The 26,636-nt window shown below is 38.6% G+C and overlaps 1 protein-coding gene across 4 annotated transcripts in view; it reads right to left on the bottom strand.

The window, feature by feature from the left end:
* ptpn23a (protein tyrosine phosphatase, non-receptor type 23, a) overlaps positions 1-26,636 on the bottom strand; it is a 98,115-nt gene that overhangs the window by 32,573 nt on the left and 38,906 nt on the right. For 3 of the 4 annotated variants that reach the window (XM_063057460.1, XM_063057451.1, XM_063057445.1), the window contains exons 4-17: positions 26,457-26,533; positions 25,722-25,771; positions 25,496-25,627; positions 19,687-19,767; positions 18,829-18,960; positions 16,904-16,951; positions 16,723-16,779; positions 15,062-15,120; positions 6,944-7,023; positions 6,504-6,618; positions 6,303-6,368; positions 3,254-3,399; positions 2,442-2,738; positions 2,146-2,300 (exon numbers count right to left, since the gene is read on the bottom strand). In XM_063057460.1, the coding sequence (XP_062913530.1) occupies positions 2,146-2,300; positions 2,442-2,738; positions 3,254-3,399; positions 6,303-6,368; positions 6,504-6,618; positions 6,944-7,023; positions 15,062-15,120; positions 16,723-16,779; positions 16,904-16,951; positions 18,829-18,960; positions 19,687-19,767; positions 25,496-25,627; positions 25,722-25,771; positions 26,457-26,533 (1,495 nt within the window). Of the gene's footprint in view, positions 1-2,145; positions 2,301-2,441; positions 2,739-3,253; positions 3,400-6,302; positions 6,369-6,503; positions 6,619-6,943; positions 7,024-15,061; positions 15,121-16,722; positions 16,780-16,903; positions 16,952-18,828; positions 18,961-19,248; positions 19,355-19,686; positions 19,768-25,495; positions 25,628-25,721; positions 25,772-26,456; positions 26,534-26,636 lie in introns of those variants that run through there. The other variant, XM_063057467.1, reaches the window with a different exon arrangement.

Consider the following 26,636-nt stretch of genomic DNA (forward strand, 5'->3'; position numbering starts at 1 on the left):
AACCCCAACAATCATTAACTATATTCTTGCAAGCAAGGTAACAGATAAATCAGCAATAGATTCTCCTACGCACATTCTTGGTGAATTATGCAAGTGCAGAATAATAAAAAAGATAGGTATCCAATATATGGGGAAAAATAAAGAATCCATTAATGAGTGGTTAAAGGCATTCAGAAAATTGATTTGTATAAATATGACAAAAAAAAGAGGAAGTGACTTTACAGTACACACAAAATGCTGGAGGAACTCAGCAGGCCAGGCATGCTCTGAAAAAGAGTAAACAGTCGACATTTTGGGCCTGATGAAGAGTCCCGAGTCCTGATTAAGGGTCTCAGCCCGAAACATCCACTGTTTACTCTTTTTTGCAGATGCTGCTCAGCCTGCGGAGTTCCTCCAGTATATTTTGTGTATTGCTTTGATTTCCAGCATCAGCAGATTTTCTCTCGTACGTGATTTTGCGAGTCTTGTCATTTTTTTATGTGGTAAACTGAATAGCTAGAAGGAAACCCACCATTCTGGATGTAAATCTTCTGTTAATCTTCTTTACAAAGCAAACTATCTCAGCCTAGTCAGTTCCTTTTCAGAACTAATATTTTCAAGACTTGCTAATATCCTTCTAAACCTACTCAACATTATGAACATTGCTACAACATCCTTTTCTATAATGCACTGACCAGTAAAGTACACTGTAATCTATTTGTAGTTCAATTGATACCTAGCATAATAAGCCTGTTCTTGCATTTTACATTTCAGCAATAGGAGAAAGTACCCCACACATTTTCTTAAATATTTTATATGCAGGGCCTGCTACCTTAAAGAATCTATGGATCCAAGATCCTTCCCCACACTTCTTTATATCCAACCACTTAACGCGCATTTCTTTTCTTCTTTCACCTTCCCCATGTATTGTTTTAGTCTCTTGACTAAATTCCAGATGCATGTGGTGACATAACTAATCCACTTTCTAAATGAAACCAGAAAATGGTGGAAATATACAGGCAACATGTAGAGAGAGAAACAGTTCACGGTTTACATCCGCCAGAACCAAAGAGAAAATAGGATAATTTGAAGTTGCAGAGTTGGTAGGATTTGGAAATGGAGGACAAAGGATAAATACCAGTGTTGCTATGAGGACCAGTTGTAGAGATCCACCAAAGTAATGGATTAAGGGGAGCAGTAATAGGTTGATTAATATAGTGAGAAGCACAGTGTGTTGCAACAGAGGGGCATGACTAGCAGGATAGTCTGTACTAATGCCGAAGAGCTGGGCTAACCAATAATAATATACAGCAGAAATAGTCAATTCCAATACAGGGAGAGATCATGAACTACATAAACTACAATATTTTAACCAGGAGGTCTCAGATGCCGAGATGAAGCATTAAAAATGATATGCAACAAGCTCAGATTGCCACTGCATGCTGAATGGAAGTGCTTTAAACAAAGCAACTGCAGTGATTATAGGGAGTTAGGAAAGAGGCTGAAAAGACCTCAAAAGGTAGTAATCGCCGGATTACTCCTGGTGCCACTTGCTAAACTGGGCAGGAACAGAAAAAAAAAAGTGCCAGCTTAACCTATTGAAGATTGCGTACGCAAGAGGGATGAAGAAAATTTCTCTCAATTAGTAGTGAATCGCTGAAGTTCTCGGCCCTGGAGGGTAGCAGTGGCCGGAGACTGAGAAATACTAAAAAGGCGGATATAGATTAATACAATAGATTCCAGTTCACTGGGACACATGGGGACCAGTATATTTTGGCCCAATTAAGCAGGTGCCCCAATTAGCCGAAGTTTCATGGAAATAGTTAAAAAGGTATATAAAAAAGACAAACTACAGTCTGAATAACAAATTATCTATTTAATTGAAAACTGAAGAAATTCGAACACTACCAAAACTACTACAGTATTATAAAGCTGTGTATTAGATCCTGATAGTTATTGACAGAGGAATTAATCTAGCGTCCACTGCCACGTTCTTTTGATTCAATACAAATTAACAAAATCAGCGCAGACAGCAAGTGTTGAAAATGGACTGCCTTCCTGCAACACTTTCTACTCATTTGATCATCTTGCCATAATCAAGACTACACTGCACAAATCCAGAATTTTTGAGTTAGTCATATTAGTGTCATAGAGTTGCTCACCAACCTTCATTTCTGAATGGTCTGTTGTAACTAGGGTTGTAGTGATATCATCCTTTTGAATGGCATCTCTGAGCTGCTGTAAAAGAGATGAGCGCTGGTCTCTCATTTCTTCAACCTTCAATAAAATACGTTTCATGTTCTGCAGTGTAGCCTTTTCCTCTGTGAAACAAAGAACCAAAAATATTGCTAGGCATTGCCATACCTTGGGACAGGGATTTTGACTACATAAATAGCCAAATTGAAAAAAAAACACAATTTTACACAAATACATCCAAACAAATAGAAAACACAGCTTAATACCATCTGAGACAGTGGGGCTTGGAAGAGCAGCTCGAAGATCTTCTAAGGGTCCACTTAGCAGTCGCAAGTTACTAATGTGTAAGTTCATTGCTTTGTGCAGCTCAGTATTGGTGAAGCTAGCTTTCTCATGCACTTCCATGTACTTGGACCATTCCTTGCTGAGTTCCAACGTTTTGCCTTGCTGGGTCATTTTCCCAGTCACCTCTTGAAATTTCTTCTCCATTAATTCATCCTGGTCTATAAGTTCCTTCAATTCTCTTAATGACACTTCTACATCAGTGTAGAGTCCAGACAGAACTGTGAGGGGAAAAAGGAACTAAATTAACATTTGGAGAGCAATTTTCAATGCACATCATACAAAACTAAAACAACCAGGGGAGCGGTAGGGAAAGAGTGGGAGAGTGGGGGCAATCAACAGTCAGGGCAGAGTAATCAAATAGAAACGGTCAACAAGCTACAGATGTGGCTATTAAGGCAACATTTAAACTTCTGAACCAAACTTTTCTATTTTACCACATGTATGGGTGTCTCTCAGCCAGGGCAGAGTAATCAAATAGAAACGGTCAACAAGCTACAGATGTGGCTATTAAGGCAACATTTAAACTTCTGAACCAAACTTTTCTATTTTACCACATGTATGGGTGTCTCTTAGAAAAATAAAGCAACACACAAAAAGAAAAGACTGCACAAGATTGTTACACATCAGAAAATGAAAATTATCTGAGAAAAGAAGTTTTTAAATTGTAGAGACTAGCACACTCCATTAACCGATAGAGCAAAGGGTAACAATTTACATTCGTCTACTAACGTACTTTGCATAGATTGAACCAAACTTTTCACAGTATCTGGTCGGACACTCAGCGCTGCACACTTTTCCATCAGGACTGGAGGTATGTGATTATACATGTCTAAATTATCAACTGAATCTGGATCAATCCTCAGAGAATCCATGAACTGCCTGTTACAAAGATACAAAACAAATCAGATTTTAAATTAATCCATGTGGCATTATAAATGTTATGTTCACTTTTAAACTAATTGTTCAATATACAAAATTAAAAATACAAGATATCATATGTATCAAAACAGTAAGGGAACAGAAGTGGGGGCAGTGAACTATGTACTTTAGCTGATAACTCCTTTTAAATCATGGTATTCATTTGGGTCCAACAGAAGCCAGTCAAGACAATTCTGTACTCCTTTTAGAAAATGGACTTGAGAACTATCAAAGACAACAACATCATTACCTTTGACATCTTCTCCATCCTAGATTCACGAAGAAATATACCCCAAATAAAAAACAAACCCGATCCTTTCTTGTATAGCTTCAATTGAAATTGATGAGATGCCAATTTAAAACAGGATTGAAAGGCCAAATCAACTAATATACTTAAGAAGATGGATACATTTCTAGGTGCAAAAAATATTATAGGCTAGAGAGCAGGAAAATGTATTGAGTGAGACAGATGATCAACCACAATTGTACTGAAAAGTAGAGTTAGCTCAAAGAATTGAATGCTCTATTTTTGCTCTTATTTCTTTTCTTGCTATATTACACCATACACAGTAAAAACCCCATTGATCAGTTCCAGAATATTAATACTGTTATGTCCCTACAAATCCATTTGAAAAATAAAACAAATGTCAACTCAATATTTCAACTACAGGAAGGAACCTCTGATAACCCACTCAGTTGCAAGAAAAGGTTTGTAAACCCTTTGTAATTACCTGGTTTTCTGCATTAATTACTCATAAAATGTGATCTGATCTTCATCTAAGTCACAATAACAGACACACACCATCGGTCTAAACTACCAACACAAAAACAATTGTACTTTTCTCATCAATACTGAGTGCACCATTTAAACAATCACCCTCTAGCTTCAAAAAAGTATGTCAACCTCTAGGGTAATGCCTTCCACAAAAGCTATTTGGAGTCAGGTGTTCCAATCAATAAAATGAGATTAGTGGTGTAGGTTGTAGAGGTGCCGTACCCTATATAAAAAAAGAAAATCAGGTTACTGACAGAGCCTGCTCTCCTCAAGAAAGATCCGTTTATGTGCAGCATGTCTCGATCAAAACAACTTTCAGAGGACCTTAGAAGAATTATAGAGACGCATAAAGCTGGAAAAGGCTACAAAATCATTTCTGAAGACCTGAGTGATTATCGGTCCACAGTAAGAGAAATTGTCTACAAATGGAGGAAATTCAGTACTGTTGCTACTCTCCCTAGGAGTGGGTGTCCTGCAAAGATCACACCAAGAGCACAACGTAAAGTGCTGAAGGAAGTGTAAAAAAAACCCAAGAGTAACAGCAAAAGACCTGCAGAAATCTCTAGGACCCGCTGAAGTTTCTGTTCATGTGTCCACTATAAGAAAAACACTGAAAAAGAATGGTTCATAGAAGGACACCACAGAGCAAACAACCGCTCTCCAAAAAAAAACATTGCTGCACATCTCCAGTTTGCGAAAGACCACCTGGATGTTCCACAACACTTCTGGAACAATGTTCTTTGGACATTGAGGAAACAATGAATTCAAAATTGTATCAAGACATTTTACAGGAGAATATCAGGGTAGCAGTCAGTCACCTGAAGCTTAATAGAAGTTGGATGATGCAACAAGACAATGATCCGAAACACAAGAGTAAATCAACAAAATAATGGTAGAAAATGAAGAAAATTTGTATTTTAGAATGGCCAAGTCAGAGTCCAGACCTTAACCCAATTGAGATGCTGTGGCATGACCTGAATGGGGCAGTTCATGCAAGGTATTCCAGAAATCTTGATGAACTGAAACAGTTTGGTATGGAGGAATGGTCTAAAATTCCTCCTTGCTGTTGTGCAAGTCTGATCAGCTGCTACAGGAAATGATTGGTGGAGGTTATGGCTGCTAAAGGAGGTTCTACCAGTTATTAATTACAGGGGTTCACATTTTTTTCCAGCATGGACAGTCTGTGAATGATTAAACTGTGTTCAATAAAGACAATTGTTTGTGCGTTAGCAGCTTAGGCAGATTGTATTATCTAGAAGATCAGACCACATTTTATGAGTAGTTAATGCAGAAAACCAGGTAATTGCAAAGGGTTCACAAACTTTTTCTTGCAACTGTAAGTGACAGTTAAGCTATAAGAATGTAATAATACACACACAGTTACTTGGCCATCGGTTAATCAGGGCATCCACTTATTTGAGGCAACTCTTAAAAGTACAAAAACTAATCCAGAAAACAGCCAAGATTCCCTTTGTTTATTTGGGACACTATGCTGCTTAACTGGCTTCAGGGTTTAATTGGTTTTACACCTTTTTAATTATTTTCATAAAACTTCAGCTATTTGGGCAGCCATTTAATTGGGCCTAAGAGTACTAATCTTGATGTGTCCCATTAACCAGAATTCACTGTATATTAGAAATTCCCAAGGTTTTTAAACACCTTGCACAAGCCATGGTTTGAAAACTCAAAAGATACTTAAAACTTTCTTGCAAACACAATGGGATTCCAAATTGGCACAATCCAATGTTAACTGCTCACATTTTTTCATCCTTCATTAGTGCCCATGATTTATTTCAACTGTAGTTATGATGCCAGCTTTTCTCTACAATTAAAGCTAATGAGCATATGCTTTTCAATTTGTTACTGTAAACATGAGCATCACAGTTTACATTGAGAGAAATTTCACTGGAACTTTTTACTACATTCAATGACTAATTTTTCTGTGAAATTTCTCGCAGCAGTGCTTGCTTTAGCTACCTTTTAAAAAATATACACACACATTTCCCAAGATAATTTGCATAATAAATTATTTTTGAAAATATTGCTACTACTGTGCAGGCAAAGGTATTAACTTTGCCACAATACCTACTCTAAGACTTCATTCTTGGTGTCTATTTTATCAACGACTTCACGCAATAATTTTGCTTTCTCTTCACTGGAAAAAAATGAAAAGCAGAAATTACAATCACAAAGATATATTAAGAACAATACAATTGTATACTAATATTAGAATCAATGTTTACTTTTCAGTAACATAGCCCTGCATCAAAATTCCACATCTCATGCTCACCTGTACAGAGACGAGGCTTCGTGAGCTTCAATTGGTACCAATTTTGCAAAGATATCAGGACCAGTCACATTTGGATCAGTTGGGTTAACAGGAAGGGCTTTTACCAGAGACGCTCCTATTAAAAATAGGTTATTACAGGATTTAAACTATCTGTATTTATTTCCAAAAATAAAACTGCAATTAATGATAAACTATAGCTCTGTTGTTTATTGTGTAAGTTTCCAAATAAACAGCTTACTTTGAGGGCTTTATATGAGACACAGTATTATCTAGATTACAGCAAGGAAAGTGTTTGAAATGAAGAATCCAGCATTTTTAATCCAGCAAAACGTGTTAGATGAGAGCTAGTATCTCTACATAACATCTTACATAGGGAGAAAAATTATTCGGCTTCATGAAAGAAATGCTCAAAATACTTGGTAGAATCATAGAAAACCTGCCTTTCACAGACGTCAGCGAATCAATGGGAGGAACAGCCTCATGGTAGATGAAATCATTATCCTTCTTGGCAGCAGTGTACCTACACACAAGAAAGGTTATTAAAACCGTAGGAAAAAAAATCTCCAATATTTCTCCAATATTTCTTCTCACCCAAACTTCAAAATGTGAAATATGTTGATAACACTATCAAGACAGAAGTGAAGTACTCCTCCAACTGCATAATGAGACATCAACTAGAAAAGGTCCTCACAGTGGACCTAACAGCGTTAACTGATCTAGGATCAGTTACAGAGCAGGAAGTGACAAGCGAACCCTGAATGCAACTAGGGAATAAGATGCAGATTCACCTCATAGCACCAGGGCTTAGAATTAAAATTATAAAGTAATGGCGCATATATTTTGAATTTCTTTGACAATTGTATAAATGTGGTGTGATGCTGTTGTGGGACATGCACTTTCAGTGATTATTTTCAACAGTGAATGGCATACTGGCTTTAAGATGTATCATAATAATGGTGCTAGTTACGAGACACGTTACTTAACCTACTTATATTAATTGATTCTCATTTACACTTTTTGCTATCAAAAACTATTATGCAGAGGTCAGTCATTTTTTCTACCACATGCCACATACAGTGGGAGTGAGCCACAGCAACAACTAAATGGCAAAACTGCATTTTGTTTCAGCAGCACATTGAAAAGTGCAAGAGAGGGTAGAAATTGATTGCTTTACTTGTCAACCTTCAATATAAAGGTAGCTGCAAACTTCAGTATTATCCTTTGCACTTACATACCAAGCTTTGCCATTGATAATTTTTATTTCCATTAGTTATTTCAGTGTTTTATTTAATCAATGGATTTTTTAAATTAACATTAAAGATAAAAATAATGACAAGTGGCTTGTTTCATTATCACCATTACTGATCCTAGTTTTCTTAATTATTAAGTCAAAGGGCATTAAACAGGGTAAATATAGAGAAAGCCAGAACAAGCAGCACAATCTAAAATTTTGTATGAGGCCATTGAGGACTGAGATTGTAAATAGTTTTACCAAACTACAGGACAAATCTCATGTACAAAGACCAAGAATTTTATTATAGCATAAAATCAAGGACACAGACCAAGTGTGGAAGCAAGGGAGGAGGAGAAGATGGCGCAATGCAGTGCGCGCGGCCTCTCCAGTGAATGATATCTGTAATCTGTCAAGTAGGGTACCGTGCACAATTCTGATTTGATGGAGGCAGACGTGAGAGTACGGAGGAACATCTGGAGAAACTTCTGAAATGCCCGCCTCGCTGCCGCTGCTACTGTGTGGTAACCGGAATCTCCGGAGCAGAAGGCCCCGAATCCTCGGCTTTGCTTGTTTCAGAGGTTGAAGGCGCTTGGCAGAGGATGGCGCTCAGGAGGCTGTATCGGAGGGGCTGGTCGGAGGCTCGAAGTTTTCGGATGGACAGACTCAGTGTCGGCTGTGGTCGGGTACTTCCAATGCATCCGCAAGTTGTCGGTGCCTGGAGGTTTATGGCAGGGAGTTTCTCCCTTTTGCCGCCTGCTACCAGGAACTCGGGAGTCGATCGGGACGTGACTTTTTTTTACCGTACCCATGGTCTGTTCTTTATGAAATTATGGTACTGCTTTGCACTGCTGTAACTATATGTTATAATTATGTGTCAGTGTTAGTCTTTGGTCTGTCCTGTTTTTCTGTGATATCACTCTAGAGGAACGTTGTATCATTTCTTAATGCATGTATGCATTTCTAAATGACAATAAAAAAGGACTGAGTGTTCTCATAATCTAATCTAATCTAAAAAAAAATTGCCAATGATTACCGACAGGAGTTCTCCACATACCAACACACATCAACGTTGCTGGTGAACGCAGCAGGCCAGGCAGCATCTCTAGGAAGAGGTACAGTCGACGTTTCAGGCCGAGACCCTTCGTCAGGAACAGCCTGAAACGTCGACTGCACCTCTTCCTAGAGATGCTGCCTGGCCTGCTGCGTTCACCAGCAACTTTGATGTGTGTTGCTTGAAATTCCAGCATCTGCAGAATTCCTGTTGTCTCTACATACCATGTGGGTTTCCTTCCACATTCCAAACACGTACTGGTTAGGATTAGTAAATTGTGGGTATGCTGTCTTGGCCGTGGAAGCATGGTGATACTTGACCTCTGCTCCCAACAATCCTCTGACTGTGTTGGTCACTGATGCAAAAGACCGTGTGTTTCGATATACAATTGAGAAATAAAGCTAATCTAATCTTAACTCAAGTGCTTAGACAGTGAATTCTAGTTAATTGTAGACATCCCACCTCTCCCAGAAGTTCCAGGAGTCTCTCGCATATTGATGGCAGCTTCCTGAAACCCACAAATTATATACAATATCCCGGAAATTTATTTTTTTGAGAGGGAGAGCGGGAGCGGGAGATCGAGAGCGATCATCCTGATTGGTCTCTCTTTGTGCTAAGTAGACCTATCAGTTTTCTCTGTGGGCAGGCTTTACAGTCAACGTCTGTCCTCCATCAGTTAAGTTTCATGTCCTGCACCGCCATGGCAGAGTGTTTCAAAAAAATATATAAAACGCACTTCACCCCAGACTACGTTAAAGTGTATCCCTGCCTAATAGGGGTAAAAAAATAATGACAATGTTGCTCGTTGCACTGTTTGCAACAGTGACTTTGCTATTGCCCAAATGACTGTAAAAGACATGTTGAGGCGAGTTTAACAGGTGTCATTCATTCATTAGCATAGCTAACAATATTTAAACTAGCTGGCTAGCTGCTAAGGAGCCACTCTATTGATGTCCTACGTGATGAGGCCCAACTCCCTGTAGACATGCTTAAAGTTGTAATAGAATTAAAAAAAACTCCATGATAAAGATAGCAGAATCAAGGGATATGAGGAGAAGGCAAGATCGGGGTACTGATTGTGGATGATCAGCCATGATCACAGTGAATGGCGGTGCTGGCTTGGATGGCCTACTCCTGCACCTACTGTCTATTGATAATATAATATAAAAAAAGTGCAGAAATAGCAAAAAACTATGCCTGCTCATCAACCAAGACAGCAGCAATTGTGAATATGGCACTGGAATATTCAGAGGATCCGTACAAGTCCATCCAGACAGAAAAAAGGCCATACAGTATTTTGGTTGATGAAAGCAACGATATCATGTGTGAGAAGGAATGTACTACTTTAGCCAGGTACTAGAATGAAACACAGGATAAGGTAACAGTTGGATTTGTAGACATGCCAGTGTGCAATGATGCCAAAGCTGAAAACATATTCAACTGCATTGCACCATCCGTACATGACAAAGGCCTTGAATGGTCTAACCGTGTAGGATTTAGCAGTGACAACTGCAATGTGATGATTGGCAAAAACAACTCTGTCTTATCAAGAGTGAAAGCACAAGCCCCTCATATTTACAGCGTTGGCTGTCCAAGTCACCTGGTTAACATTTGTGCCAAAACTGCTGCTAAGGAGCTCTCAATGTCACCTGAACAACTGCTCATTGACATCTACTACTACTTTGAGAAAAGTTCCAAAGAGAAGACTTAAAACAGTCTGAAGAGTTCTGCAATGTTGCCCAGGAGAGATTACAAAAGTATTGTCCTACACGCTGGCTTTCTTTAGGAAAAGGTTTGGGCCATCTGCTCCACCAATGGCCAGCCTTATTTCATATTTTGAGTCAAAGAGTGAGAATCAGAAGTCATCTCATATTCAGAAGAGGCTGAAAGACCCCCAAATGAAAATATACACTTGCTTTCTCCATAATGTCACACAATGTTTTGACAAATTCAATTTGATTTTTCAAAACAAGGCACCTATCCTCTTCAAGTTGGATCAGAGTGTAGAAGAGCTCCTGCATGACATAGCAAGCAGATTTATTGAGCCAAAGGTTTTGAGAGAACAGAACATTCAGGAGAAAGATGTGAGCAACCCTGAAATTCACTACCCAGATGAAGAGCTTTTTACTGGGTACCTGGCAAGGAGGCAGTTGCTAAGAGAGGAAGCACAAGAGATTCCCCCCTTACAAGACAAAGCAGTTCTTCAAAGATGGCAAAGCATTTTATGTCAGGTGCTTTCAATAAATCTTGGAGAAGTTCCCAATGAGAGACCAAATCTTGAAAAATCTGTCAGTGGTCATCTTGGCTCTCTGTATTGAGGTGAATCCAGACCAGATTTTGACTTTGGCAGAGAGATTTCCAAATGTGATCGCAGCAGATGCAAAAGAAGAGCTCCACTTGGAAGTCCTGGATTATGTCTCAACTAACCTTGAAGGACTGATGCCAAACTACAAAAGTTTGCCAGTTGATGAGTTCTGGGGTTCTATATGAGATATGTAGATATAGATATGTAGATATAGATATGTAGATATAGATATGTAGATATAGATATGTAGATATAGATACGTAGATATAGATACGTAGATATAGATACGTAGATATAGATATGTAGATATAGATATATAAAAATAAATAGTTTCAAAATGTGATCAAATAAATTGTTGGGTTCTTTCCTAATCAAATGTCCTGCATACATGCACCCTTGGAGGTCGACCCGGGGGAGGAAGGGGATATGGGGTTGTGGGGGGTGGGGGTGGGGGTGCTACCTCCCTGAAATGAGTTTCTGCAGGGTGGGATGTCTGTAATTGGGACACCTTGGGGCCAGTATATTTTGGCCCAATGAAAGCAGCTTCCCCAACTAGCCAAGGTTTCTTGGAAATAGTTAAAAAGGGATAAAAAGGACAATCTACTGTTTAAGTAACAAATTATGTACATATTTAAATGAAGTACAGAACAAATTAGACCACCAAAACTACTACAGTACTATGGAACTGTATTAGTTCCAAAGAGTTATCGACAGAGGAATTAATTTAGTGTCCACTGCTGTGTTCTATTGATTGACTGTAAATGAACAAAATCAGTACAGACATCAAGCAGATAATGGACTGTCTTCAAACAATGCTTTCAATGATTACATCCTCCAAATCTTCATTTCCATTGTAACATTCAAGATCTTCGTAGGTCCTAACTTGCTGAAATACTGAAACAGTTTCATTTTCATTCCTGACCATTTTTAGCATCTCCGCACCTGAAACTGCAGTGAGCGAAACAATTCTGAATTATCTTTCTGCTTTTTTCTTGCCAACTTTTAGTGACAAAAATCACTGCTTTTTGAACACAAACACGTGACGCTATTTAAAAATAGCTCACTCTAAGCATGCTGTGTCTAATGGCCACACGACTGATGCTAGTTAGAAACTTTTCAGCAACAGTCTCCTGTTTCCAATTAAGCAGCATAATGTCGCACATATACAAAGGTGATCCCAGCTATTTTCTCTATTTGTTTTTGTTCTTTAGGAGTTGGCCCACATAAGCAGCTGCCCAATTAACTGTAATCCATTGTAAATAGAGTTTAGGTACAATTGTATACTATAGGTTTTTCTTAAGGTTAGGAATGAGTGGAAGGAGGAATAAGGGTGGATGGTGGTCAGAGAAAGAGGGATGAAGAAGAGAATGAAGCATTTATCCAAATGTCCTATCCTGACTTGTTATCTTGTGATCATTGTGGTAAACTGCCAAACAGAAACATGATTAGATTACTAATGTCATTTTGACTGAATGTTCAGTCATTTTTCCTTGCAGATTATAAAGCTGGTTAGAGTCTCTTTAAGCATTCCTTTAAAATTTCGAGACTTCCAGTAAGATGACGACAAGCGAGAATACAGCGGCTTCTCGGGGGGGCCAACCAAAGGTGCTTTATTTCTTTGTAAAATTTGTGTTTTTTCTTTACAATCCAAAGACAATTCTACTCCAACAGCATTGGGTGCTGCAGGGCTACTCCACTGGTGATAGTTGAAGGGGGTTGGCCCCAGTGTTGGACAGAGAGCTGGCCAAGTATCAAAGGTGTCACGGAGCCCACTGGGATGTCAAAGGAGCCAGTTTGGGTACAGACAGTTGACCTGGCTGCTGCCTGCTAGTCAGAAGCACTAGAGTTGGTGCAGTATAACTGTGGGAGATTGTCTTGGACATTGCACTTACGATCACAAGACTCTGTTGGACAATGATAACGCAAGTTGCTGCGGGCCCGTTACCCTTGTCTGGTGGAGGGACAGACAACACAGGAGCTGTGTAGCCTCAGTTGAGGCGAGGACTAGGTCTCAAGCTTTGGGTTGCCTGCTGCTGCAGACCAGGTGAGAGATGAGGAAGCATTTACAGCATGGTGTCTGAGCTCAGCTGGGTCCTGGCCTCTGCTGTCGGTGCTGCCCTGTCATGTTGAGCTGTGGAATGACAAGCTGGATTACATGCATCTGCACACTGCCAGGAGTACCATCAACTGAGCGACATTGTCGCTCAGAATCATGGACTATATATGTTTTTTGTCCACCGAGTGAACATGATTCTTTGCTCGCTATTTTGATTACATTACTCACTATTTTTGACTGTTTGCTCGCTATTTTGAATATTTTGCACCTTGGCCCTCGTCTCGTTCACTGTATCTATGTATGGTTTGAATAATAATTAAACTTGATTTGATTTGAAAATTTCAAATATCTTAATTATGCTTGCAGAGCATGTCCTCATCATGGACATTTACAAATTTTCCTGAAGTAAGCTAAAACATTTAGCTTGATCCCATTTGGAAAAGCAAAGCAAAATGTCTTAGCTATATTTCAATTAGAGAGCATGGATTGCTTCAGTTAGAGAGAGACTGGCAAACTGCATCTGGAATACTGCGTACAGCACTGGTCTCCATGCAGAAGGAACCATGTAAATACATTATAAACATTTCAGGCTACGTCAACCACAGCAATACCAGAAATGAGGAAGGTAGGTTTGTACAGGGAAGGCTTGTATCTGCTGGAGAGAGAAGGGATCTAATTGAAACAAGACTCATAAGTATCTTAACAGGATATAAGTGAAGAAAATACTTTCTCTAGTGGAAGAGGTAGTAGTCACTGTTTAAAAATGAGGGAAGGAGGTCACAAACAAGGCAAACATTCCTCTCTCCGTCAGTCATCTTTGGAAATCTCTTAATTAAAAGACAGAAAAAGCATTTTTTGAATTTTTTTTAAGGGATGGTTGGAAAGATTCTTGTTAAAGGGGGTGAAAGATCACTGGAGTAGGTAAAATGAGGAACAGAGATTACAATCAAATCAGCCATGATCTTATGAAAGACACAGCAGACTCAAGGGACCATATGCCCTGTGTCTGTTCAAATTCCTATGCTCATAGTTCTGGCAGAAAGGATATTCTGTTCAGTGAACACAGCAAACTAAGTTCCAGTTTTACAAAAGCGAAATCTTTCCACTATCAGATTAATTATTCAATTTTAGCTTGTTACATTACCTCCTTAACCAATGCTTAAAATGTCCATTGTGCAAAGCTGACAACCAAAACCAAGTCTCCCAATGATGTCCCAATGGAATGCAGAGATCTACTTTCCTATTCATCCTTAGAATTCACCAATTTTAATTTTCTAAAATATTTATTTCACCTTCTGTAAAACTACTAGAGCATATTCTTTCAAAAGATTTCAAAATATAAAACTATTCAATGAAAATAAATGAGTACTACTTTTTCTCCATAAGACACAAGATCCAGAGAAAATTAAGAAGGGCTAAAATTACAGATGGATAACAGGCGCACACCAAGAAATCAAGTTACCCACAGTTTTTGAATTCAATATTAAGCAATTTCACACCTCCCCAGGTTCTTACCACACCCCCCCCCCCAGATACTTCTTCCTCTCTGGGAGAAAGGCTGAACATTTCCAATTTTTCTTTCAGATTTCAACATTTGCAGTTACTTATCTGCAGTTATTTATTTTTATTTTCTCATGAAATACAAGTTCATATCAGAAGAGTGCCAATTTTAATTCAACTTGCAAATGGATCCAAGCACAAAAAAGTTCTTACTTTAAACAAGAGTATCACTGGGACTTACAGTACATGGACTCTTGGAGCATTGTACTGAATTACATTGGATCAAACATACTATATCAGTATATAGTATATATACACACAAGATAAGGAAAACTGAGGGGGAAACTTTCTACTTCTGCTGCTACACTACACAAAATGAGTAAGAAGCACAGTAATTTTTTTGATTACTTACTTTCCTCCAATTACATCCATAGTAAATCGCAATGCTTCTTGTACAGTCTCTGGCTGCCCCTAAAGAAAGGGGAAAAGTTCTTGGTCAATTTTTTGTATTGGAGACTAGTATCAAATTAAATGCAGGTGCAACAATTGACAACTCCTTCCCTATCCACCAACACAGGGCACATTTTCAAATCTATTTTTATACGTCTTTCCCTTGAATTCTCATTTATTGAAATCACACAGTATTAAGATGATTTTACACCTGCTAGTGCTTTTATATTCTCCAGCTTTAAATTACAGTAATGTAAACAGTACAAGTGCAAAAAAAAAGTAGAGCATTTACCTCATGCACCTAAGCTACTATTTTACTCAACACACATCTCCTTTTACTGACTATATCCCTTGATTCATAAAAGCAAAAAAGAGAAAATAGGAGAAGGCCACTCAAGTCTCTGCCATCGTTCAGAATCAGGTTTATTATGTGAAATGTGTTGTGGCAGCAGTACAGTGCAAGATAACAATTATTACAAGTTACAAAAATAAATCAGGTGAAACAAGGCTAATCAACCTCAATATCGTATTCTTCCTCTTTCTCAAACTCTGATATCATTTAAGGAGATAAATTTCTAGATGTAAGCTTATTCAACGGCTTGGTAGTGAATTCCATGGTTCACCGACATCTCAATGAAACCTTTTCTCATCTTATAATTATTCCTCATTGTCTATTACTCCTTCCAAGTTTTCAATTTGAAGACAACTCTCAAAGAAAACTACTTTGACAAGATCTTAAATGGACCTCATGTTCAGTACCAGAATTTCCACTGAATAATTCCCCATCAGTAAACCAATTTTAAAACACCAGCAGCACTGAGCTTTTGAGAGAATTTTTAACAAATTTTAAGATTGATGGATTCTAATATTACTTCTTGCTTAAAACTCTTAAGGTTAGATTCACTTGAAGCCTTAACTCAAGAAATAGAAGGAATTGAGGAGAATTACAGAACCCTTATAAAAGGAAAATATTAGCTAGAATACACAATGTGCTTTAGACAATGACTTCAGTCCAACCAAATCACACTGATCTTAGTGCATATGTACAATATCAAGTTTCACCAACCAAAAGAAACATTCAGTAAAGTTAGAAACTGAAAGTGAGAGCAAAATTTAAGGTTTAAATAAATGCAGGAAACTCAGAATTACAGTAAATGTTCTATGTTCACAGATCTGCCCGCATCCTCCTGGCAATGAGGTTATGAAACCTACACTCACAACACGCTGGAGGAACTCAGCAGGTCGGGCAGCATCTGTGGAAAAGATCGGTCGACGTTTCGGGCCGGAACCCTTCGTCAGGACTGAGGAGGGAAGGGGCAGAGGCCCTATAAAGGAGGTGGGGGGAGGGTGGGAAGGAGAAGGCTGGTAGGTTCCAGGTGAAAAACCAGTAAGGGGTGGGGGAGGGGAAGCAGGGAGGTGAAGAAAGAATAGGGGAAAACACAATGGGTAGTAGAAGGTTATAAAACCTGTAGTGAGGAGGACGTTGACAAGTGAGCACTTCATTAGGTTGAAGTGCTAATTTATTTCCTTTAAGAAATAAATTCAAAATAGCTTAATATGATACAATCACATCATTTTGTACTGTTTACCAGGCATTCTTTATATAAACAAGCTGGAGCTTACCTTTGCATACTTCATTGCTTCATTCAACTTATCTAATGAACTTTGAAAGTAAGCAAGCTGCAACAACAGAACAAGAGTCATTTGTAAATATTCTACAATGTAGTTAAGCAGATGTGAAAATTTTAATGTAAAGTCATATTCATTTTACAAATCGAGGGGAAAATTAATATGTTCTGCTCACCCTTTCTCCATATTTCTGTTGTTCCTCTGACTGTTTGCCCATATGAAGCTATAATAAAGTACAAAAAGTTTTCAGATTGGTAGTTAGCAAGAATCACAAAGTAGTCCAGTGACTAGAAAAAGGAAATAACAATGATACTGTGTCCATTACATTTATGGAACAAGTTGCTGTCCCAACTGAAGTAGCAATAGTAGAAAACATTCAAAATAAATATCCCATACCTATGCTACATTGGAAAAGCACAATTGGCAATAGCTTCCCTTTCAAGTGACTAACAATTTGCAACAGTGATCTTAAATATTAAAAGGGTACAAAAAAGTCAGTTTGAAAGTCTCCTAAACTTTTAGCCATATGATAGATATTTTTCCCCACCTGTAAGCTTAATTAAGTAACTATTACAATTTTGGTTTAAAACTGACCTTGAAACAATAGGCACTTTGAGTAATCTAATGAAATGGCAACAATTACTGCAGGGAACTTCAAATAATTGATAAACTCTGCAGAAAAGATTACATCATTTGCAAAATCAGGTCATGGCATGAATGTTCAGAAGTACTGAACACAACGTAAAGTTCCTCTTTTTCCTTTAATTAGAAGGGAGTCCTTGAAACACCTTTGGATACTTACACTGCCTTACAAAGTCATACAATGAAGGTCATATTGGTGCCAGCTCTCTACCAGAGAAACTCATTTTGTTTCCTATTGAAAATCACAATTACGCTTGTCTCCACCATATCTGTAATTAAAACGTTCCAGTTTCGATCAGACATTACACAAAAATATTTTTTCTTTCACTTTATACCCAAGACCTCTAGACCGCCACCAAACTGAACATCCTCCCATTATCTGCTCTGTCCAGACTCATCACCTTGTATCCTTCAGGAATCTTCCCTCAGCCTTCTCTCCTCTAAAGTAAAAGAAACTGTCTCTAAGCTAAATCTCGTGACTGCAGCCCTAAATCCCAGGAACCAGTCTCATAAATCTTTCTGGGCCTTCCTCAACGCCTGCTCATCTTTCCTATAACGAGACTACAATATCTTCCATCCAGACCAAACCAGTGTTTTATTAAAAATTAGAAGCATCCAACAATTAATGTTGGAAATCATTATTGTTAATAGTTAATTGTAGTAACATTTCTTACAGTAAGCTATCTTGTACTTGAACAAGTTCTTACAGAAAGCAATTAATTGAAAGCTAATTGGACAGAGACATTGACTAAGTGCAACTGATCCTGCTTCCACTGGCACCCTGTTAGTATCTAACTGAAGCAACCCTGTGACAGTGCCAAATTAGGGCTGAACTATGCCGGTTAAAGAAGCTTTGAACTTTTGTCGAACAAGGCCTGGAGTGTTATTGTTCAAAATTTAGTTATTTCTATAAAACTTAAAGCTTTCTCGAGACTGATGTACTTTTGTGCTTTGACAAGCGGTATTTTCAGGAAAAAAAAGAGTTGGAGAAAGGGTAATTTCACTTTCTTCATAGGATGTGGACAACGGACAAAACTAGCATTTACTAGCTATTCTTATTACTCTAGAAAAGGTGAAAGCCAGCTACTGTGACATTGGAGTAGTCACTAGCAGTTGCCATGAGCCTGGAATCAGAAAGGCTAGAAATGGAAAGGGAAGCAGATTTCCTTCCTTAAAGTTAGTTACAGATGGAAATGGACTGTTAGGGCAACCTGTTAGTTTTGCAGTTGGCATTATTAATGCTAGCTTTCTCCAAACTAAGTATTCCTCTTTGTTGATTAAGTGAATTTATATTTCTCAGCTATGTGGTTCCATATACATAGTTCCTCAACATTAGTTAAGGTCTCTGGATCAATGGTCTAGTTACCCACCAATATACCATCAACCTGTGGGAAATACTTTTGCAGATATGTAGATTGAAAAGCTGTACTTCATCTTTCTCCATACAATGCTACTTACATGTGCAACTGCTGCATAGTAATAAATCTTCATCTGTACCAGCTTCTTCCAGTCTTTCTGAAATTTTCCTATAAGTGAAGCTGTCTCAGAATTTTCCAGTGCACGACAAGCTTCCTTATAATAATCAACCACCTGCCAACAATTCAAACTATAAATATCGACCATATTTCTGACACACCATATTTAAAACCAGTGAAATTTCACATTCACAACAATCCAATAACTATAAATTGTCACTCAGAATCCATCGGCCAGTTTGTGGGTGTGTGGATACATTGTCTAAACTTGGGTAAGTTTAGACAATATATCCACTTCCCATATAATCAGTTATAATATGAAGCATCAGTTAATAATGTTAAACATGACAGCAGAACTTCTGATGAACCTTGGGGATGGAGAGAGAGTCACGAGTGCAGTTACCTCAAAATTGTTTGAATAGAACGACTGGAGGTTATAAATACCCAAAGTATTAAACTCATTTAGAAAGCCACAGTGTGCATGATGTCACTTAAACAAGGGCAGTATCCAAGGTAAAAGAAAGCAAGTAGGTTCTTTTGATAGAGGGCATGTGCCTGAAATAAAGCATAAAATAAATTCACAAGCCTAAAATCAGTCTTTTTGATCTCCACCTACAAAGAATGAGATTATGAGAAAACTTTACACTATTTTTTTAATAAATTGATCAATTTAAATAGGTCCTATTAAAATCAGTTCTGAGATAAAGATCCAAAGTGATTAAAGGGAATGGGGATTTTTCAGCTGGGATAGAAAAGGGAAAAGCACACACTGATTAAGTGCTTTCAGAAATGGATTTAATGCTGCAAATAGGACTTTAAAGTGTACATGGTATATACCTACTTGAGCACTGATTCTTGCTACAAGAAAACATTTTCTGTTGTCCAACATGGATTTTTCCAAAAGACACTCTTGAGCTTGTCCCTAAACGTAATGATAGCAAAATGTACGATTAATGAAAAATAACTTGACATTAACTTAATAAAAACCTAGCAGTCATTTATAAAAGTCTTTTAAATAGAGACATGAAAACATACTTAATTTGTAGTTTGTCGACTGGTAGTACAGATGCTATGATTTCTCGTAACAAAAAGCTACATCTTCTAAGAATGTACCATATCAAAGGACATAGCTTCTTATTATACAAACTATAATCTACTTTATTGCAGAAATAATACCTGCAAAAAAGTCCATCACTTTTTTGCTTTACCTCCTCAACCATTCTCTGCTCAAAAGAATGTCAGTATCAATACCATATGATTTTTCTATGCATCGCCCTATTTCAAACTGCCTCCAAAATCCCTCATTTGGGTCCAGCACATCAAGACTGTTACTAACAATGTTTTCTTCCACTCTGGGTACAGCAAAGTCACTGGAGTAGATCCTGGGATGGCATGGTTGCCATTTGAGAGATTATACGGAAAGTTGCAACTTCTTTTTAAAAAAAAAAGGGGGGGATGGCATGGTAGGTGCACGTAGCTATACATTACCCCTGGCTAAGGAGTCAAGGGTCCTTTAAAGAGAAAGGTAAGTTTAAAGATAAGGGAAAGTCATTTAGTTGTGGTTCAAGATGGTCAATAATAGTTTTATTGCATTTAATAGGTGTTTTTTCAAAGTATTATTTAGGTTTATATGGAGTGGATAGGTAAAAAACTTGGCATGTAGTTGGCGGGTTAAAGACTATTTCTGTACTGTACAAATCTTGTAATTAACCAAATCCAAAGTGATTCTTTTTGCTCTTACACCAAAGTATCTTGGCAAGATAAACTTAAATATTCATCTCCATCCTCCTAAATTAAAATTTCAATGACTGGCTTGCAAGACCATTGTGAACACGCATTTCGCTACAAGAACGACTTAAAGCCATCTCTCAGACAGTGGCGGTGCTGAGGTGGTGCTATAGCACCAGCAGAAATTACCATAGCACCAGCAGGAAATTAACTGAAACTTGACATACAAATTGCAGCTGCTTTCTCTGTATAGTTTTGAATACAGCTTGTTTCTCCAGTTGATCTAGTGAAACAGCGCCCCCAATTACCATAGAACTCACATAGCAATAAAGTTATAAACTCTGTGCTGGTCTAAGGTCAGATCCACTCTACACTTCTGTTTATTCATTCATTGTCAATGTCTTGCCGTTGCTGTCCTCAGATCAGTTGAGCTTATCTAAAAATCACTGACCTTATAAGGTGGTGATGTCACTCATGCGAAAGATTGATAGTATACGTACATCATGCAGGATCCAGGTGCAGATCCATGGTGTCAGGAGACTAAGGGAACGAACACGAACACGAACACACACACACACACACACACACAGTGCTTTTACAATCTAGTGTGGGCCTGGCATGTGCATTATTTTGACCGGCATGAAAAATGGATCGATTTTTAGTGAGAAAACGACCTCATCCATAGGAATCAGTGGTGTCTCACCCTGAGCCTGTCTTAATTGAAAGTGACATGCAGAAAGAAGTAAGTGGGGATGAGGATGACAGCAGTTCATCAAAAGAGTGTGAGGGTGAAGTAAAGGAACAAGAAATGGAGCGGGATTCGGAAGAGAACATGGATGAAGCTGCTCTTAGTGCTAGTGGGAATACTGTTAGCAATGTTAGCCAGCAGCCTGAGGAAGGACCTTGTCGGCCAGCATTGAAAAAGTACCCTTCACAACAGTTTGGCAATCAGCAAAGGAGTTTTATTCGTGCCTGGTTTGACCTGTACTCCTGACTGGAATATTCGATCACGAAAGATACTACGTTCTGCTTCGCATGCAGGCATTTCCTGTGTGGAGGACATGGGTTCCATTCTGAGTCTACCTTTACTGTCACCGGTTACCGCAACTGGCGGAAAGCTACAACAGCTTTCAAAACCCACCATGTAAGTGTAGCTCGTAAGTTTGCTATGGAGACATGGGCCGAATTCAGTTTGAGAAAACAAGACAGTTCAAGATTGGGAAATATGCTTGATAAAGGACATGCAAAGATTGTCCAAGAAAATCATGAGTATATGAGAGCAGTGGTTGAGTCTCTACGCTATACTGCGTGCCAAGGTGTTGCCCAGCGAGGACACCGGGAGGATGATGGATCTGGCAATAGGAGAAACTGTGTTGAGTTGCTCAGTGCAATTGGGCAGTTTGATAAGACTGTAGCTAAATAATAGAGGACAATCCTGGAAATGCAAAAAAACACCCATCACGATATCCAAAATGAAATTATGGGTATTATGGCAACTATGGTCAGACGTCAAATAAGTGCAGAAATCGAGGAGGCTGGACATTTTGCCATCATGGTGGATGAAAGTAAAGACTTGAGTAAAAAGGAGCAAATATAAGTGGTGGTGCGGTATTTGAATAACGAAACAGTGCTTGAAGAATTCTTGCACTTCACTCCAGCAGAAGGGTTGGACACAGAGTCACTTCTTAAAAGCATTGAACAGACACCCGCCCAGTGTGTTATTGATAAGAACGCATGTATAGGTCAGTGTTATGACGGGGTGGCAGTGATGTCTGGGTACAGTAACGGGGTACAAGAGAGGTTCAGGAAAGAGGTCCCGCAGGCATTATATATACACTGCCATGCTCACAGACTTAACCTTGTTTTAGTGGATGATGTGAGCAATGTACCACAAGCGGGTGAGTTTTTTGAAACTGTGCAGCTGCTTTACTTCTTTTCAGACTCTGTTGCCCACGATCTTTTCATGAAGAAAGAGAGAGAACTGGAATCAACTGCACAGCCCGAGGAGTTGAAGAAATTGTCAAGACACACGCTGGGCATGGCAGTATACAGCTCTGTGGACTATAAGGAAATCACTCCCTACCATTCTAGCTACACTACAGATTATTATGGGTCAACCAAATGCACGGAGGAAAACAGAGGCCAGAGCTGTAAATGGACTGATTGACGAGCAGTTTGCTTTACTTCTCACTCTGTTTGAGGATTTACTCTGAGTCACCAAGTTCATGTCAGCCCAGCTACAATCTCCCAGTTTGGAGCTTTCATCCACCGTGGATTTAGCTCAGCCTGTTATCGAAGCACTCTCAGCAAAACGGGGAGAGGAATCATGGAGTGAAATTCAGCCAAGAGCTAGGGACCAGTGCGTCAAGGCCGGTATACAGAGCAGACCACATGAAAGGAGACAGGCCCAGCCACCCCGCCACCTACATGGTTTTGTTGTTGAGGCCCAAGCCGAACACACACCTGTCACATCCTCTGATGACCTTCGTAAGCACTGTTTCTATCCGGTTATAGACAGACTTCTAACTGAAATGAAAAGACGGTTCTCAATTGAGACTGGGGGTGTTCTGACTGGAGTCTCAGCATTGAGTCCCAAACACAAGCTCTTCCTAGACAAGAATTGTCTTTGGCCAGTGGCCCAATGCTATGGAGTGACTGAAGTGAACCTGACTGCAGAGCTACATCAGGTTCGGCGTCTGCTGGAAACAAAACAAAAGCAAGGACGGACAGTGAATGACACAGTGGAATTTCTAGCTCTAATGAGACCCTACCGCGATGCATTTATAGATTTATACAAACTGATCTGCATATCACTGACTCTGCCGCATGCAAACGGAGTTTCTCTTGCCTCAGATGCCTCAAAAACTACCTAAGGAATAGCAGCGGCGATGCACAGAACAGCAACTTGGCCCTGTTGGCCATAAACAGCCGGAGGACCAAAGCACTTGATATCCAGAAAATCATTGATGCTTTCGCCACCAATCACAACAACAGACGGATTGTGCTTCTCTGAAAACATCAATGGTGAGTGCAGCTGATTTTTAAAAAAATTTGGGCCTAGACTAATGCTGATTATAATTATTATTTTGTGGTGGATACCCCATAGTCCTTTTGTTTCCTGCAAATCCTAAAATATAATATTTACTGTTATTAAGCCTACTGGTTTTGCTTAGACTTCCAAGCGGTGATTCTGTTGATTTTTGTTTTAAATTCAGTAGCCGAATTACTTGAGGTATTGCATGGTCAGAGTACGATTTGTCCAACTCCTGGTAAAGCCTTGCATCTGTTGTTTGCCTTATTTGACTTAAATAATGGTGTATCCTTTGGCATTGTCTGTCTATGTAATGGAAATAGCAGTGAACATTGTGGGTTAGTGTTGTGTTTTTCAGTTGAAAAGCACGCATTTGACGCTGATTGCGGGATTGGTGCGTGATTCACGTTGTGCGCTGTGGGTCGGATGCTCTGTTGGTTTATTTGTTTATGCTCTGTGTCGCCCGGGTTGTCTCCGATGCTGTTGACACTGTCACAGTTCACTTCTGTATTAGATCTACCAACTGCTGTTGTTTGTGAATCAACAGAGGCATTTATCCTAGGCACATAATGCTTGAAATTGACTTTTGAATGCCATGTGTCTGGCCTTGCCATACATATTACCATACAGTACATTCCTCAGCACCATCATTGAATAATTCAGCCCCACCGTAGCACCAGCAAGAAAAAAATCTCTGGCTCGCCAGTGCTTTCAGATTAGCCATTCCAATTACTACTTTACAGTCTACTGTACCACCTTCAACTTTATGCTCCTATTAAAATTTCCTTCAGCAATGATCTAGCATCACATGAGAACAAATTACTTCTCCATTGTTATTTCACAGACTACCACATTAAAACACCATATGTAATATTCCTCTACATTTTTAACAAATCTACATTTTCTAAAGATAGTTACATATTAAAAATGCAATGTCAACCTTTTTTTGAATTTTCATGTTAAAAGAGCAATCACTGCTGGGATGACATTTATCAAACAGTCCCAAACTCAACACAGTTATAATGCATGCCATTTCAGTCTCAATACAAAATACTGAATCCTTAATTTACATATGTAGGGAGGGGCTGGGTGTGTGTGAAGGAATGGGAAGGGAGTGGCGCTATCAGAAATTTTCTCTATATGGATATTGTCTGACTTGCTGACTATTTCCAATATTTGGATCTTTCAGATTTCTTTCATCAAATCTTATTTTTCAAACCTACTCCTAATGTTACAGCTGTTGGGTTATGAAAATTCACCCTTACAGAATTCACAAATCACCATCCAAAAAAAACTAAGACAGAATAATATTCACTCTTACAGAATTGATGCAATTTATTTTTTCAGTTTGCATTTCTTGATGTACGCATGGATGATGTAGTATTGTGTTACTGAAAATCAAAATACAGTCTGTTTTATAGGAACACAACTTCCCTATTATTATTAAAGGAGAACTACAATCAGAAAATTTTCAAAATATTTACTTTATAATGACAATTTAAATTGCTCCCCTCAAATTCACCTTGGTTCTAATGGCATTGATTGTCATTCAGGACTCTAATACCAGTTCTAAATGAACTTCCTCTATGAATCAATCCGAGTAGGAAGATTTAGCAGGTTGCTACCAGGACAATGATAAGTGAGCTCAGATGATAATCACACAATGCATTTTCAAATAAAGATTAGTAATTAGGAGAAATAATAGTCTGACTTTCACCTCTGACAGGATAGTGAGGACATCTGAGGTAAGCTACATCAATTCTGTCCAGGTAACACTCCTAAACATCTTGATGACATCACTGTTAAACACAACTTACCAGCTGACCAGCTGCAAGGTGGTAGAAGACAAGTTTGCCGAACTTTTGAACCCCATACAAAGACTTGTTCTTACCAGCATGAGATTGATGTTAAGGTTGAGAATCTGGTGGCTCATGTCTACACTGAATGAGTGACTGAAGTGATCTCGCAAGTAGGTAAAAGCTCCCGCTGAGCACTGGAAGTGCGTACAGGAAACTTTCATGCCCTGCAAGGGGTCAATGGAAACTCAATTATTGTATGCATTAAGTGAGAATCTTTATTTTTAGCTTATTTTGCAATTATTTGCTTGTATTGCCTACCTCCTCAGTAACTCTGTTATCCACAGCTCCAAGCATCGAGTGAAGGGCTCCTAGAAGAAAAAACAATGCACAACTAGTTCAATGTCTTCGTCATTCATAACCTAGCCCCTTCTGTAATTATCACAATTGAACCTTAAATGAAAATCCTGAGAAGCCGCAAAATGACTCATGTTGGGATCTGAAAATTGATCCAAATGATCAAGTTAACTCCTCTTCCCAATGCAGCTTCAAATATAGTTAAGGAAACTAGCCTAAATTACGTTTTCATTTTGCTGGGCCCAAGTTTTAACTAAGAAATTATTTGCATTACATTAATGTAAAATGGTCCAGCAGGGTTGAATAAGGCAACTTAAGGCACTTGGTTCTGAGCTAACAACCACCATTTATAGTAACATCTAGGTAGAGCAATGATAAATTATGCAATTGACTAAAATATAAATAGCTGAAATAGGAATTAAATAAATTGAAATGGAAATTTCAAAATTTTTAAGTAAATGGGCATGAAACAACTACAGCACTGCTAAAATCCATGACAGTTTCATAACTTTCTCATGAATATATCCACACTATTTGTGAATACCTTCTGAAGTAGCTTTTCAACCACTTAATTCATCAAACCACATCACCCTATTATGAGCAATATACACTGCAGATAAATACAGGGGGAAAAACAAACATTGAATCATGAATTTCAAAGATTACTGCCAGTGTACAAATTGAACAATGGTTACTTACCCAAATTATAAAGAATGCAGGCCTGCTCATAGCAAATCTCATCAACCGTTACTGCCTTGCCAGAAAAGATTTCAGTCCTGTCATTTTAAACAAGCAGATTAGGTTGTCAGTACCTATGCATATTCCTATATAATTATTTTTTTTAAGTTTGAAGATTCAATGATTAGGGAAGTAGTAGGC

The sequence above is a fragment of the Mobula hypostoma genome, chromosome 1 (genome assembly GCF_963921235.1).
Source record: "Mobula hypostoma chromosome 1, sMobHyp1.1, whole genome shotgun sequence".
Classification (NCBI taxonomy): domain Eukaryota; kingdom Metazoa; phylum Chordata; class Chondrichthyes; order Myliobatiformes; family Myliobatidae; genus Mobula; species Mobula hypostoma.